The 13,109-nt window shown below is 41.6% G+C and overlaps 2 protein-coding genes across 2 annotated transcripts in view; one reads left to right on the forward strand and one right to left on the reverse strand.

The window, feature by feature from the left end:
* Nucleotides 1–265: 265 nt before the first annotated feature.
* On the reverse strand, nt 266–3,247 carry rps3a (ribosomal protein S3A). Its single transcript, XM_080520309.1, has 6 exons — nt 3,158–3,247; nt 2,428–2,531; nt 1,951–2,138; nt 932–1,140; nt 642–751; nt 266–437 (listed from the first exon to the last, which is right to left on the reverse strand). Exons 1-6 carry the CDS (start codon nt 3,217–3,219, stop codon nt 310–312), a joined length of 801 nt encoding a protein of 266 aa, XP_080376435.1. The 5' UTR covers nt 3,220–3,247; the 3' UTR covers nt 266–309.
* Nucleotides 3,248–8,128: 4,881 nt separating this feature from the next.
* lrba (LPS-responsive vesicle trafficking, beach and anchor containing) overlaps nt 8,129–13,109 on the forward strand; it is a gene marked incomplete at its 5' end in the record, with an annotated part of 187,605 nt that continues 182,624 nt past the window's right edge. Inside the window, one exon of the mRNA XM_080521001.1 lies at nt 8,129–8,299. Within this exon, the coding sequence (XP_080377127.1) occupies nt 8,129–8,299 (171 nt within the window). The remainder of the gene's footprint in view (nt 8,300–13,109) is intronic.

Genomic DNA, 13,109 nt, shown 5'->3' on the forward strand with positions numbered 1-13,109 from the left:
CTGCTATTGTATAAAATGACCAAAGTAGAATTTTATCTCGAATTCATATTTTTATTTAAATAACCATTTTGGTAAACTAATCTCATGGTCATCTAGTGTCGTTGCAAAGAGGAATAAGAACCATGCCATCACCAGGAAGTAGTTTGATATATTAAATGACTCATTTGCTGTGATTTTGAATATGCTTACATCTCCTGCAACTTATTAACCTCCAAGTGTATAAAATGTAGCGATAGGTCTATTAGTAACACGCAAAAAAAAAAAGTTTGTTGGTCATTTACATTTTTTATTAAATCTGTCAGGGTTTTTCTAGACGGTCTCCTGGATTGGGGGCTCGTAGCCGTCCGCCCTCTCCACCTTTGCTCCGGTGTCGTCACCGGTTGCTTTGGCGGCACCGCCGGCACCACCCTCACCGTGGAGCTCCATCAGCTTGCCCACTGCAACAGAGAAAAAACCCTTTCAACATTGAGTAATTGATCAAACCTCCGGAAACCTCTTACACTCACTCCTGTATGTTCTGAACATCAGGTGATCTCAAAACGTAATCAGGAGATCATATGGGACTGAAACACTGTCATCATGCTCCTCCAGAGAAGACGACTCCCCCCATAGTCTACCGATAGATCCAACGTGCTACTTACACTCAAACTTGGGCTTCTTGAGCATCTTGACCTTGCGAACGTAGACGTCGTGTAGAGGATAGATGGACTGGCAGGCCTTTTCGATGTCCTTGCCAACACTGTCGGGGATCCTGGGATGCAAGAGAACACACAACATATTAATACACACGGAACGGCAAACCCTTCCCCGTTGACCGGCACAAGAAAACTGAAGGACAAAATACTGAAATATATTTGATTAGTGTTGGTGCCATCATCAGCAGTCAACAGTTTGATTTCACCCGCTGCCGAAATACAAGAGGGGCACTTACAGCTTGTTGACGACTTCCTTCAGGTCGTTGGTCTGAACCTCGCGGGTCATGATCTCCATCATCTTCTTGCGGATCTGGCGAACCTGCTGGTGCTGGGCGTAAGAGGTCTTCCTGATCTGGTTGGTGCGCTTCTTTGTGAAGCCCACACAGAAAAGACGCAGGAGATAGCCATCGGTGGTTTTCACATCCACATGGGCTTCAATCATTGTCTGAATAGAGAGAGAGAGAAAGAGAGAGAGCGCAATACAATTCTGGTTAGTCGTTCAGGAAACTGCTTTTAATGCATTTATTTGAAGATCACCATTTGCTGAACTACCAACGCAACCTGCCTATTGTATGACTATACTTAAACTCCAATGGCAATCTATTTCTACACGTCTATGAAGTTGCCAATATATCAGAACAAACATGACCATGCCCAACTCACGCTTCAGAGTTGAGATAACGCTTCCAAAAACAAGTACAACACATTGACAGCTAGACAAAGCTGTTTAAAAACGAGACAATGGAGTATTAACCCAAATTAAAGAAATGAGCCCTGTGTGTATCCAATTATTTGGCTCAGTGACAAAAATCCTTGTTTCATTTATGAAGCACTAAAGTGGAACTGAAGCTCCCTGCTGGCATTTTAAAGCACATCGCTACTCGATTTTACTGCAGCCGGACCACTGACAGCAGCATGAAATTCAAAATAGTGCGGGAGACATCACATATAAAGTACTGGTTTAAAGGACGACCACTGCCGATGCTTCAAAGAAACAAAACCGTCCATCCCAACAACATGCATCATCCACACAGGTCTTATTAAGTAACCGCTGATTGACTGTATTAAAGTGATCAGTCCCAGTTTCGGGCAAGTGGTTGCAACCACGCGAGACTTATTAAGTACATGAAATAAAATGCTTAATGTTTTTCCTATTCTATCATAAAACCATAAATGTACTACAACACCTAATGTTTTGGTTGCATAAAAAAACAACAACAATCTAAGCACATTGACATCGATGAAGCATCATTACCTGCCACTTCTTGACCATGGAGCACATCTTGTCGCGCGTCAGGTCCATGCCGTGGAAGTTGGTGAGGCAGTTCTTGCCCTGGACGTCCTCGGTGATGAGCTTGAACTTGCGGAAAGCAACCTCGTCGTTCTGCAGGTCAGCGAGGCTCACTTCGAACACGCGTCCCTTCAGACCATCGGAGGCGATTCCTGAGCAGTGGTGAAAGGTTTGCAAAAGTTAGCAGAAAGAAAACCCCCAAACAAAGTTCTCAGAGGCAACCAGACATATGTATAGGTGGAGAAAGTATAAGTAACAGAGACACCACGTTAACGTCTGTCAAAAGCAATCGTCTGTGCTAATTCATGACATATCTATTCGTGTTGATCAGACTTCACCACGCAGCGCCTCATTCATTCACCCATCTCAGTAAAATTATTATTCAATAAACACAGTCTCCTTGGCTCAAGACACACACCTACATTGAAAAAGCAAACTTACTGGTTCCCTGAGTCCTGGTGACCAAGGTCTTGCCAAGATTGCGGATGTTGAACATGGCTGGTGCCTTGACATCATACCAGTCCTTCTTGGAGAAAGGGTCCACACTGCGGGAAAATAACGAACATTAAAATATGACAGAGGAACCAGAACTGTGAATGACGTGCGGCGCATTAGCATGAGCCCCCTTTCTGTCCTACAACCAGCTACTTGGCTAAAACGGCTCAGATTAATAACCCCTATCACAGAAGTCACATTATCGACCAGGGGAAAGCGTTGTGTATAACAATAGGTGCAAACACGCCACCTAACTCGTAATTTACTTGCTACTTTAACCACGGTTGTTTTAAAGCTTTTCTGCATGATCTCTCGTCCATGTTGCAATGGAAGCTCGGCTACATGCTAACATTCGGTAGCCTTGCGCTTATCCAGTTGGTCACCGCGTCTCTGAAAGTGCTCCCATCCTTCTTGCACACTACGAATAAAGCTTTGTGCTCCACACGTGTAGTTGCTTCCGCTTCAGCCGTACTTAAAAGTTGTAAAAACGGAGTAAAAGGACACGGCGTGGTAGGAACTCCCAACGCCATAGGGGCCGGCGACGTAGGCGACTGGCATCGGCCTCCCTTGCATCTAACAAATATCGGTTTCATCCTACACTTTTCGAACGTTAAAATAAGACCACTGAAGACGCCGAAGTCTGCCTCGATTAGCGCTGTGTTAATTTTCTACTTACATCTTCTTTTTGGCACCTTTTTTGCCGCCTTTGGTCAGCCTCTTATTCTTGCCGACTGCCATGTTGGCTACAGGGAGTGAAAGAGGAGGAAAGAGGAAATCCCGCGAGAGTTATTGCAGGAGCAACGCATCATGAGATTTCCCATGTCTCGCGATAACTGGAAGAGTTCGTTTTTGCTCCCTCTGCTGGCGAAGAGGATAATCTACGGATAATGGCATGTTATTTTTAGGCATTACCTCATTAGAAAAGTCTTGTTTGTGATAGTTTGTTGTTGTTGTTGTTGTTGTTTAACATCAAAAGTCAAGTAAACATGGGCAAACTGCTCTGTGGGATGAACTAATGAGAGAATTAAGTTAACTCTCTGGACAGCTGAGAACGGCTGACATACCCACATAAATCAGGCATTTAATCACAATAATTTGCTCAGGCCTTCCATTAAACAATGTATTTTACATATTTTATTACCTTTATCTTGATAAAAAAAAATGTTAACTGTACTTATTATCGTTTTCTTGATAGCTTTGTTCCAATGTATTTTATAATCTCAATAGTTTAAGATTGAGACTATTAATTGCTTTGTTTTATGATATTTCCTTTATTCTCTCATGAAGCGTCTGTTTCTATAGTACAATGGAATGAAAAGGATTACAACTGAGTTGACCAACCCTTCCTAATTGATATGTTTAGCACATATGTTCTGTCCTGCTTTGATCCTCACGTAGGAGAACTGACACGACTGGTAACGGAAAAATGTTTTTTTTATTCACTGAACAGGAAAAACAAGTCTCCAAGTGTGCTAACATGTTATGCAGGTGCGTAACCTGTGATCCACCCACAACTGTTCCTGGAACAAAGGAAAGGTATTTTGCCAGTTGGTAAGATAAACTCCACGCCTCAAATGAATTAATATCACCCATGAATTCCATAATAAATTCTTCATGAAGAGGTCAACATTCAGTTTAGGCAGAGAAGTGCTGTGTATTGTTTTCTGGGGCTTTTTGGGGTTTTAAAGACTCTCGACTCATTCATTTTTGTAATTTGTATTACATTTTCTTCAACAGTGTCTGCTTTATTGCTTATGCTAAGAAGACTGTCAAGTCTTTGTTTTATTTGTGGGCCACAGGGTGGAGCAGTGGGTAGCGCTCGGAAATCACAACAACGAGGTTCAAATACTAGCCGGGCCTTTCAAAGTGGAGTTTGCATGTTTCCTCTTTGATTTTCTCCCACGATGCAAAAGCATGCATGTGAGTTTAATTAGTGACTTTTTTTTTTTTTTTTTTTTAAAGCTTTATGTAAGCGAGTCTTCCTTTGGGCTCAGTGAGTAAGTCTAATATCAGGTCATTAAATCACACACGAGGCCTGCACCTCGTGGGTGGTGGTGCTGCTGGCTTCCATGACTCCTGGGGTCCCCGAGGGCTCAAACACACTTCACTGTGAGGTCAGTGGTAACAGTGACGCCAGCTGCTTCTGTGGCAACACTCCGACATGCTCCTCCACCCTATGCAGCAAATATGAAAGCACCATGCTGAGCTGTGAGCACTGAGAGTAGATAAGGTCAAAAATGTCCATGATGTTATTTGAAGTGTACGATTTATCAACTGTCTCGCCGTGCATGAAGATTTCATTCATGTGATAACAGACATGGATGACACTCTGAAACGGTAAATGCCTCGTGGTTCGTGCAGTTATGATGATGGTGGTGATTTGAAAAGGCAAGCAAAGCAGTGCTGTCACTTCCCCTCAGTGTTTGATTTGCAGTGCCTCGGGATGCGGACATCTGTCAATGTGCTGCTGTGCTGCGGAAGAAAATGAAGTTCTAAATGCATTTCAACACCCTCCACCTCTGCTCAGTTTTGTTTGACTTTATTGAACCTGCATAATGAAGGTTTTTGTGATTGTACAACAAATTAGACTTCCCCCCACTCTGATTTAGAGGAAATTCTTCACCACACTTGTTGGGACATTTACATATTTTCCAAATGACAAAAAGACTAAAGGTTAATAACTGATTTGTCAAGATAAAACATTTTATGCAGTTTAAATGACTAATTGAAATGTAATTTGCTTGTTTCTCAACAAAGAAAGATCAATTCTGCAACCTCAAAGAAAAGATTTCTGATCGGTGCAGTCAACTTTGTGGAAAGTAAAACAACAAAACAAAAAAGGAACAAATTGACTTGACCGACATCCAACTTTCATCACTGTACTTACATAAACAGAACACGTGTGATCAATGGAAAGTCTTTATCGGAAACTTTATCTATAATTCTGCTAATTAAAGGCAATAGATTAATACATCAATACAACTTTTAAACTCTAAGTACATTGTAATTACCTTGCCTTCTCATGAATTTCATCAGTAAATCGGTTTTTCTCTGAAAAAGAAACAAAAATTAAGCTTTGCTTTCGATGTTATGAGCTTGGTATTTTATATTTGAAATGTTTAGTTCGCTAAATAATTTTCACCGGGAGATAAATACAATGTTGTCAATGAAAAACAATAATGACACAGTTATTAGCTTGAGTGACTGCTTAAATTCCTCATTCCATAACAATCATGATTCCTAAGATTCAAGAGGCAATCAAACAAGAAAGCTAAAAATAAGAAATATCATATTGATAAGAAATGACAAAAAAAAACATACTAATATACATATAAACTAATAATAGAAAGCATAACAATGTGTGTTTGGCAGATTTTTTCTGTGCTGTAACAAGTACAATCTTCTGCCAATGCATAAATAAAAACATTTTGATGTTGCATGTTTGAAAATGCCCTCAGATATTTAAAAAGTATCAACAGAGAACAGTCCTCTTGTAAATTTAAAGAAACCAACATTCGATATTGACAACATCTTGCAGTTTGAGTGCCTTAAAACATCCTGTCATCTTAATTTGAGGTAATGCATGTTGCTTTTCAGCTCCGCGTTTACATTCATGTCAGCTTGATGAAACATAAGTCGCTGTGAAAGCTGAATTACAAAGCAGATAGAAATGAGCCACAAACAGCCTTCGGTCCTTTGTGTCAGTGACTCCTCTTGACATGAAATGTAAATCTGCTACACTGATACAAAAAAATCAGCGGGATCCTGTTTATGAAACACTCCATCCTTTCAGCCTCTCATGTAGAATATCCCTGTCTTTGTTGTTATTTTTTTTTTTAGCTTTTGTTTAGTGCTTATGCATTTTTTTTCTGACTAAAATTATGTTTAATCACATCATACAATGCTAAAGGCACATCTTCTAAGGTCAGGTTGTTTTAATAAATAAATATTTGTAGATACAGCCCTTATAAATAATATACATATAAGAACATTGAACCACCACTGTGAGAATCAAAGGAAAGTAATAATTGTCAGGATCATTTGAGATTATTGACAAAAACATATCAGGGGTCATATTAATGACTGTTTTCTTATTTGTATGTATTTCTCTCTCTCTCTCTCTCTCTCTCTCTCTCTACATATATATTAGAACCTATTAATTAATACAAATAAGCTCTATGAGAGTGCTGTAAACAATGAATTAAAGCCATAAGAAAGAATTAAATGCAGAGATGAATGAAAACTACTTCCTGTTTGGAAATGTTTCAGGTAGCAACAAAACTGTAGATATACTTACTGCATCACCTGCTATTTTTCAAATTGAACAGTTCTGTATCATATTAAGAATCTTTTGAATGATGTCATAACATTGTATTTTCAGTTTTCTAAACCCACTTAAGGCATGTTATTGCATATTCTCAAACTGAGATTATCAATGATTTGAGTCCAGACATTTTTTTACACAAAAAAAATGTGTAGTTTGTTGCAAATAAATTTTCCCTTAAAGTGTGATTGTGGGTAAATGAAGAAATACTTGATTTCCTAAGGTAAATAAAAAACGTGTTTGTGCGATTTCTCTCATATTTGTGGTGTGAATATTTGCTTTTCTCAGCAGGCCAGGAGACGTCACATAACCAGCAGAATTCAGCCACAGGACATAGAGGAGACTGATGAGGAGTTCTGCAGGTGTTTTCTGTTTTTTTTCACAACACATAGAAAAAAAGCTTGAAACCAGCTGGAATGACTTTATTCCGCAGAAAATGCCCCCAAAAGGCTGGAATTCTTTCAATTTGTGTCTCAACATCACAAAAATCTACGCGTTGATCCTCTCATCAGCACAGTAGCCACCTGAGGGGCACACCTGCCCTCGAGCTGCTCAGTCCCCCCCCCCGCCAGATGCCCACTGCGCATGCGCCGTCCACTCAAGGGCTCCACTGTCATGGCGCTGACGAGCTGAAGCTACCGGGGCAGATCAGGAAGCAAACGCAGCGCAGCTGGGTCACCGTCGCCGTTTCACCCAGTCGGCGGAGTTTCTCCGGAGAGCCGCGAGCGCACGCTCCCGTCCTTCCTCTATTTCAAAGCGTAGCCGCGGACGGACTCGCCCCCTCTCCAGTTTGTGAGTTTATTTTTTTTTCTTGGACTGTGCCAAGCGCTTCTTACCTGTCAACTGTGTGTGGACTCGGTGACAATAGCAACTTCCACCGGAGACATTCAAACTGTCTGTCCGAGCAGGAGGAAGACACGAGGACCGGACGGACTCACCTGCGTCTCCTGCTGTTTTTTTTTTTTTTAACCTGCAAGATATCGTCTTCCCTTCTTCTTTTCCCCCTCTCTACCAGTATTAATCCATCCGTGTGGTTTCAAGTTACGGAGTAAAGAAGCGCTGACATTTCCCAGCAAATTATCCCGACGCCTTAATCTTAATTTTCATTTTTTGCGGACTTATCTTTTTTTCTGGACACTTTTGAATGGGGAGCATTTCTTTATTTTTTGCTCATGTTCCTGTAGACTGCCAGCAGCCCAGCTGAAGGGGACACAGAGCCTCCTTCCTGCTCCTGTCGTGCGGCTCCATTCAGCCACCGTCGGAAGGTGAACAGGTGCTTTACCTGTGATTACCTGCCCCCCCCCCCCCGTCCGCCTGGAGCAAATGGCGAGCGAGGAGCCGGCTGATGGGAGGGAGGGCAGACCGCCGGCCGCAGCCGCCCTCGCCCCCGGGGTGCCCATCAGGGGGATACGGATGAAATTCGCCGTGCTCTCCGGCCTGTTGGAAGTTGGAGAAGTTTCCAACCGAGACATTGTGGAGACGGTGTTCAACCTGGTAAGCTGATTATGGGGAGCTCAGGACAAGGCCGGAGATGGCAGTGTCACGCTGTGCTGCCTGCACGGCTTCACTGTGACATCTGAAAATAAATAAATGCGTTTAAAAAAACAAAACAAAACAACAACACTCGGATCATCCGCACTTGCAATAATATAAACATGGCGCGATGATCCAGCGATCAGTCTCGTTTTGACACAAAGGTGTCAAAACGACACACTGCAAACTGAGTCGCAGCCAAATGACCTCCCTTCTGGCTGCTCCTTTCACTCCTGCTGCCATAGTGTGATCATCCTGCACATTGTTTTATTGATATTTATCAAACAGCTTTGTGCTTAAGTGATTGGCTACTTAAAAAAAAAAGAAAAAGGAAAAAAAGTTTCACTGCAGAAAACTTTCTACATTTCCTCTCTCTGTGGCAGATCCAGGTCAGACACAATGAGTGTCTGACCCATCTCTTACCTGTTGGCCACCCTCAAGTTCTAATCTACCTTTGTCTGTCTGCTGTACTGATATGGCCCTCCTTATAGGGCACCGGTGTGATGGTGAATGAATGAATGAATGAATGAAGCTATATAATGTATCACGAATGAGAGCGCATGCTCACTGAGAGGCTTGGCAGGTGAGGTTGGAGGGAGGGAGCGAGGGAGGTGTAGTTGTGAAGGTGGAACCTGTAAAACTGCTTCGTCACTGTGGTGAGACAAAGGTGTGTTTTAGAAAGGAAGGATCATCCACCATGTCTGTTCTCGGATAGTTACTCTACTGTAGAGATCACCGGCCTGTCGCACTGAGGCGTTTCTCAGTTGCACCAGCAGCCATAAGCAGCTATCCCATCATGCAAGCAGTAGAGCTCACCACATTATAGGCGAAACACAGCTGCTTTGTGTGGTATATCACCGGAACATTTCTTTCATCACTAAAAGAAATGTTGTTTTTAACATGACAAAAATGTCATTTATGGTTCACTTCAACAAACACAAGCAGCACGTCTTAAAATATTGGAACATTACTGGGGGTGGTGTGGCCTGAAGCATTGATGCACAGCTTTGATCATGGCAAGGACCATAAAAATGTTACCTCGCGACCAGACGGCCACATTGGACTACATTATTGAATGATGGAAGAAAAAATTGGCGCTGTTGGTTTAATGTTGCGAGTCGAGGCTGTATGTTGGGCACCATTATTGTGCACACACTTGTAATTTTCCACCGTAAGATGTGATTTATTTGACATTATTAAGGAATAACTGAAGTTGATATTGGATTGAGATGTGGTTAATTGAAATTTTTCCTTGCATGGCTTTTTTTGAAAAGCGTTTCAGTGCTGCAAAGAAGATAGACCCGCCGACTGTGACTTGTTTATATTCTAGTCTTGAGGTTAGGGGAGTCCCTGAGCAACCGTCTGATCTCCCCTAACTGCTCAGGATGCACCGAGACAGGCGTGTTGCATAAAACTTGTGCCAAATCAAAGGTGGATCACAGTGGAGACCCTGGAGAAGGACGGCAGTGACGCACTGCCCCAGTTGATTATCAATGTAATTTGTGATTTATTTTTAGCTCCACTCTCGCACTGATTACCACCTTTGGGAAAAAATTGATCCCTTTCAAACTATATTGCAAGCTTGTCACCCTGTCACCAAGGCGATGCTCATAAGAAAGTGAGGCCAGACATGAGGTCAACCATGTAAACGGTAAAGTGTTTTTTATTGTGGAATTGTCTGGTGCAGAAGCCATTTTCTCATTTATCTGCAAAGCAGTTTTTCCGATGTTATCAATTGGAGACAAAGATTTATGACTGGAAATACAGAATATTTTCCAAATGTGCAGTATGAGGAAAGGAAACTGCCAAAGGCAGTATACTGTGTTTTCTTAAAAAGGGGAAAGTCATTATTTCACAAACAATGTACCTTACTGTAGAGACAGTGCTGGAGGCACACGGTGTGATCTGACAGGAATATCTGATTTCAGCACTGCCTGTGTCCCTGTGACTCCACTTTTAGCATGGTCAGCATCAATTTAAGGGCTTATGCTGCTATGCATTTCATTGTGATTACCTCACGCCCCCACCACACACACACACACACCCCCACACACACCATTAGGCGACAATCTGAATTACTTGCCACGGAGGCCAGAGCCCTCTCTTTTTGGAAGTATCACATTTGCAGTCTTCTTGCCGCTTGGGTCCTTCGTCGAATTTGGTTAAATGCAGCTTGGGCTCCCCGGAGGTTTATCTCTCTGTGCCACAAGTGATCACAGCAGCGGTCCTGATGACTTCTGACACCCGAGCTGGGATTAGAAACGCCAAGTCTCCCTGGTTTAAAAAAAACCCCCAAAAAAACAAACCCAAACAAAAACATCATATCTTGTGCTGGCTTTGTTTTTGCCTCAAGTCAGGAATTTGCTAAAGAGAGAAGACAGTGTTTTTTTGCATAGTTGAAAAACTGATGCCTCACACTTCTTTTCCCCCCTATCAACTAGAACGTTTGGTTCAAACTAGAAAAACACTAGGGACTACAGTATATCAGTGTCGGGTGGAAATGAAAGTGAGGGTTGGTTAATAAAAGGCTAGTGCTTGAATTTCCTAGCAGATTTCCTCTATATGTTAACTCGCTTCTGATCCCTGAACTGGTATCTATGTGCTTAGAGATATATGTATATATATATAATTTTTTTTTATCGTGCTGCTGAGACAGGTTGCTTCTTCATGGCTCACAGGACCACACCTGTCTCATCAAGCAATCTGTCTGTTCTCAAGCAGAGTTGGTGCAAGATAAAGAATTAATTCCATATGTTATTTTAGACGTCACATTATTATACCTCAGGTTTTACTCACGATTTATTTGCCTGTTTTTATGAAAATTGTTGTGCAAAGAATGCATATCTGAATTCTACTTTTTGTTTTCTTATAAGATAACGCCCTCATTTGCAATCAAGAACACCCTCATAAGTTGGTTTTTTTTTCGGGGGGGGGCTTCACATCTCAGTCCCACTCTCTATGGTAGTTTGGTGTAATTGGCAACAGCTGAATGGTTTTATAGATTAAAGTTCATTCACCAGATTCCCTTGAAAAACGCTTCTGGAATCACAATAAATTGTTTTTCACTTGAACTGAATAACTGTAATCATGATAAAACTATGAGACACTTCTGCTGAGAAACATTGTCCTGTTTTACATGGCTCCGTACTTTGTCACCCGTTAGTTGTGGCTCAAGAGACTCAAAATCAGAAAAGTCTTGGTTTAAAAAAAAACAAAACACAAAGCAACAGCTCAACTGTCCACATGATGACAAACCCGATCACGCAGTATTGTTGGCGCGCCGCAGAAAGACGTCGGTCAACAAAGTTTGACATCTAGCCAGCCTGAGAAACTGTCAGAAACCTGTTTCTGGCCTCCTGTCATTTGTCAAGTCCAATGGTCACTGGTGGTGTATCTCGTGAGAAAAATATGCGGATCTCTTTGGACCCTGGTAAATGTTTGACTTTATTCAGCACTAATTTATTCCATTGGTGAGACAGGAAGCTTATACAGTCAGTTTTGGATGAAGCCTTGCGCTGTAAGCGGCTGCCTCCACCGAGTTACAGGAAGCTACATATAGAGCACCTTTATGTGTCTCTGGGTGGGCTAACCGAAACAACATGCCCTGAGCTGCAGAGTGTGGTGCAAGATTCTCTGTTGTCTGCAACCAAGTGTGACTGATTGACGTAATTCGCAGTTGACAGAGTAGCAGCTTTACGTTTTTACACAATTACCAAACATTCAAATTGAAAGTTTTTTGTGACACCATTGTGGATCTAATGTATAACACATGATGACGGTTCCTGTAAAGGATAAAAATGTAGGGAAATTATTAGTTCCACAATGCAAAATTGATCCCCTATTCAAAGTGTATTAACCTGTTTCAGTGGAGCTCATGGGGCTGTCCGTCCTGTCAGTTGGTTCAGACGTGAACACTCATCAAAGTAACAAAGGCTCATTATGGCCGTTATTATAATGCTGTTATTTCCAAGACATAATGATAGAAAATAACTGAGGATTAGTGTGCTTCTGTTGTATATTAAAGTCACTTCTGTTAAATACACACAGGAAACCACAAGGCAAAGGCCTTGAACAGAGAGAAAAAAACAACATTCAATTGTTTGTTAAAATAAAATGTAGATTTTGGTTCTTTGAGTCGTAAAAGATGTGATCCAGTAAGTTTTGGTTTGAATATATTTCTCAGATTTTCTGGTTTATGTCCTTACCTAACTCGACTTGCTTGATTGGCAAAGTGGGGATTTTGTCTCAAATGTACGTCTGTCTCTTCGAAGAAAACCTATTACAATAAGCATCCCTTACCTTGGAGCGTCACAAACCAAAGTGGTTCAGCTGTATTGGGAGCATCTCGGGCTGCTCAGTGATGTAGTGAATGGCCCCCTTACCGCATATTGAGCTGGCTCGTTGTTTTCTTTCTTCGGGTAAGCTGTTTTTCTGGAGCCACTGACTGAAAACATTGCGTTTCACATGGTACCCATCACATTAAATGTTAATTGCAGTTGTCATTTGGCTTTTGTCTCCTGTAGGCTTTCAATCACTAAGTATTTACCATGAGCTCACTTACTTTCTCTGTTGAATCCACCTCTGCTACACAATGTTATCTTTTTTAGAAAAATCCCCACCGACTGTCAGCTGGTATATTTTGTAATACTGCAAATACATGGGATCAGTCTCTATCTTGTGTTATCTTTAACAGGCTGAACAAACACATTGTCAGAGGTTTTATTTTTACATCTGACGAAATAGTCTATATTTGACTGATGCAAGGCTTAGA

Source organism: Blennius ocellaris, assembly GCF_963422515.1.
Source record: "Blennius ocellaris genome assembly, chromosome: 3".
NCBI classification, from domain to species: domain Eukaryota; kingdom Metazoa; phylum Chordata; class Actinopteri; order Blenniiformes; family Blenniidae; genus Blennius; species Blennius ocellaris.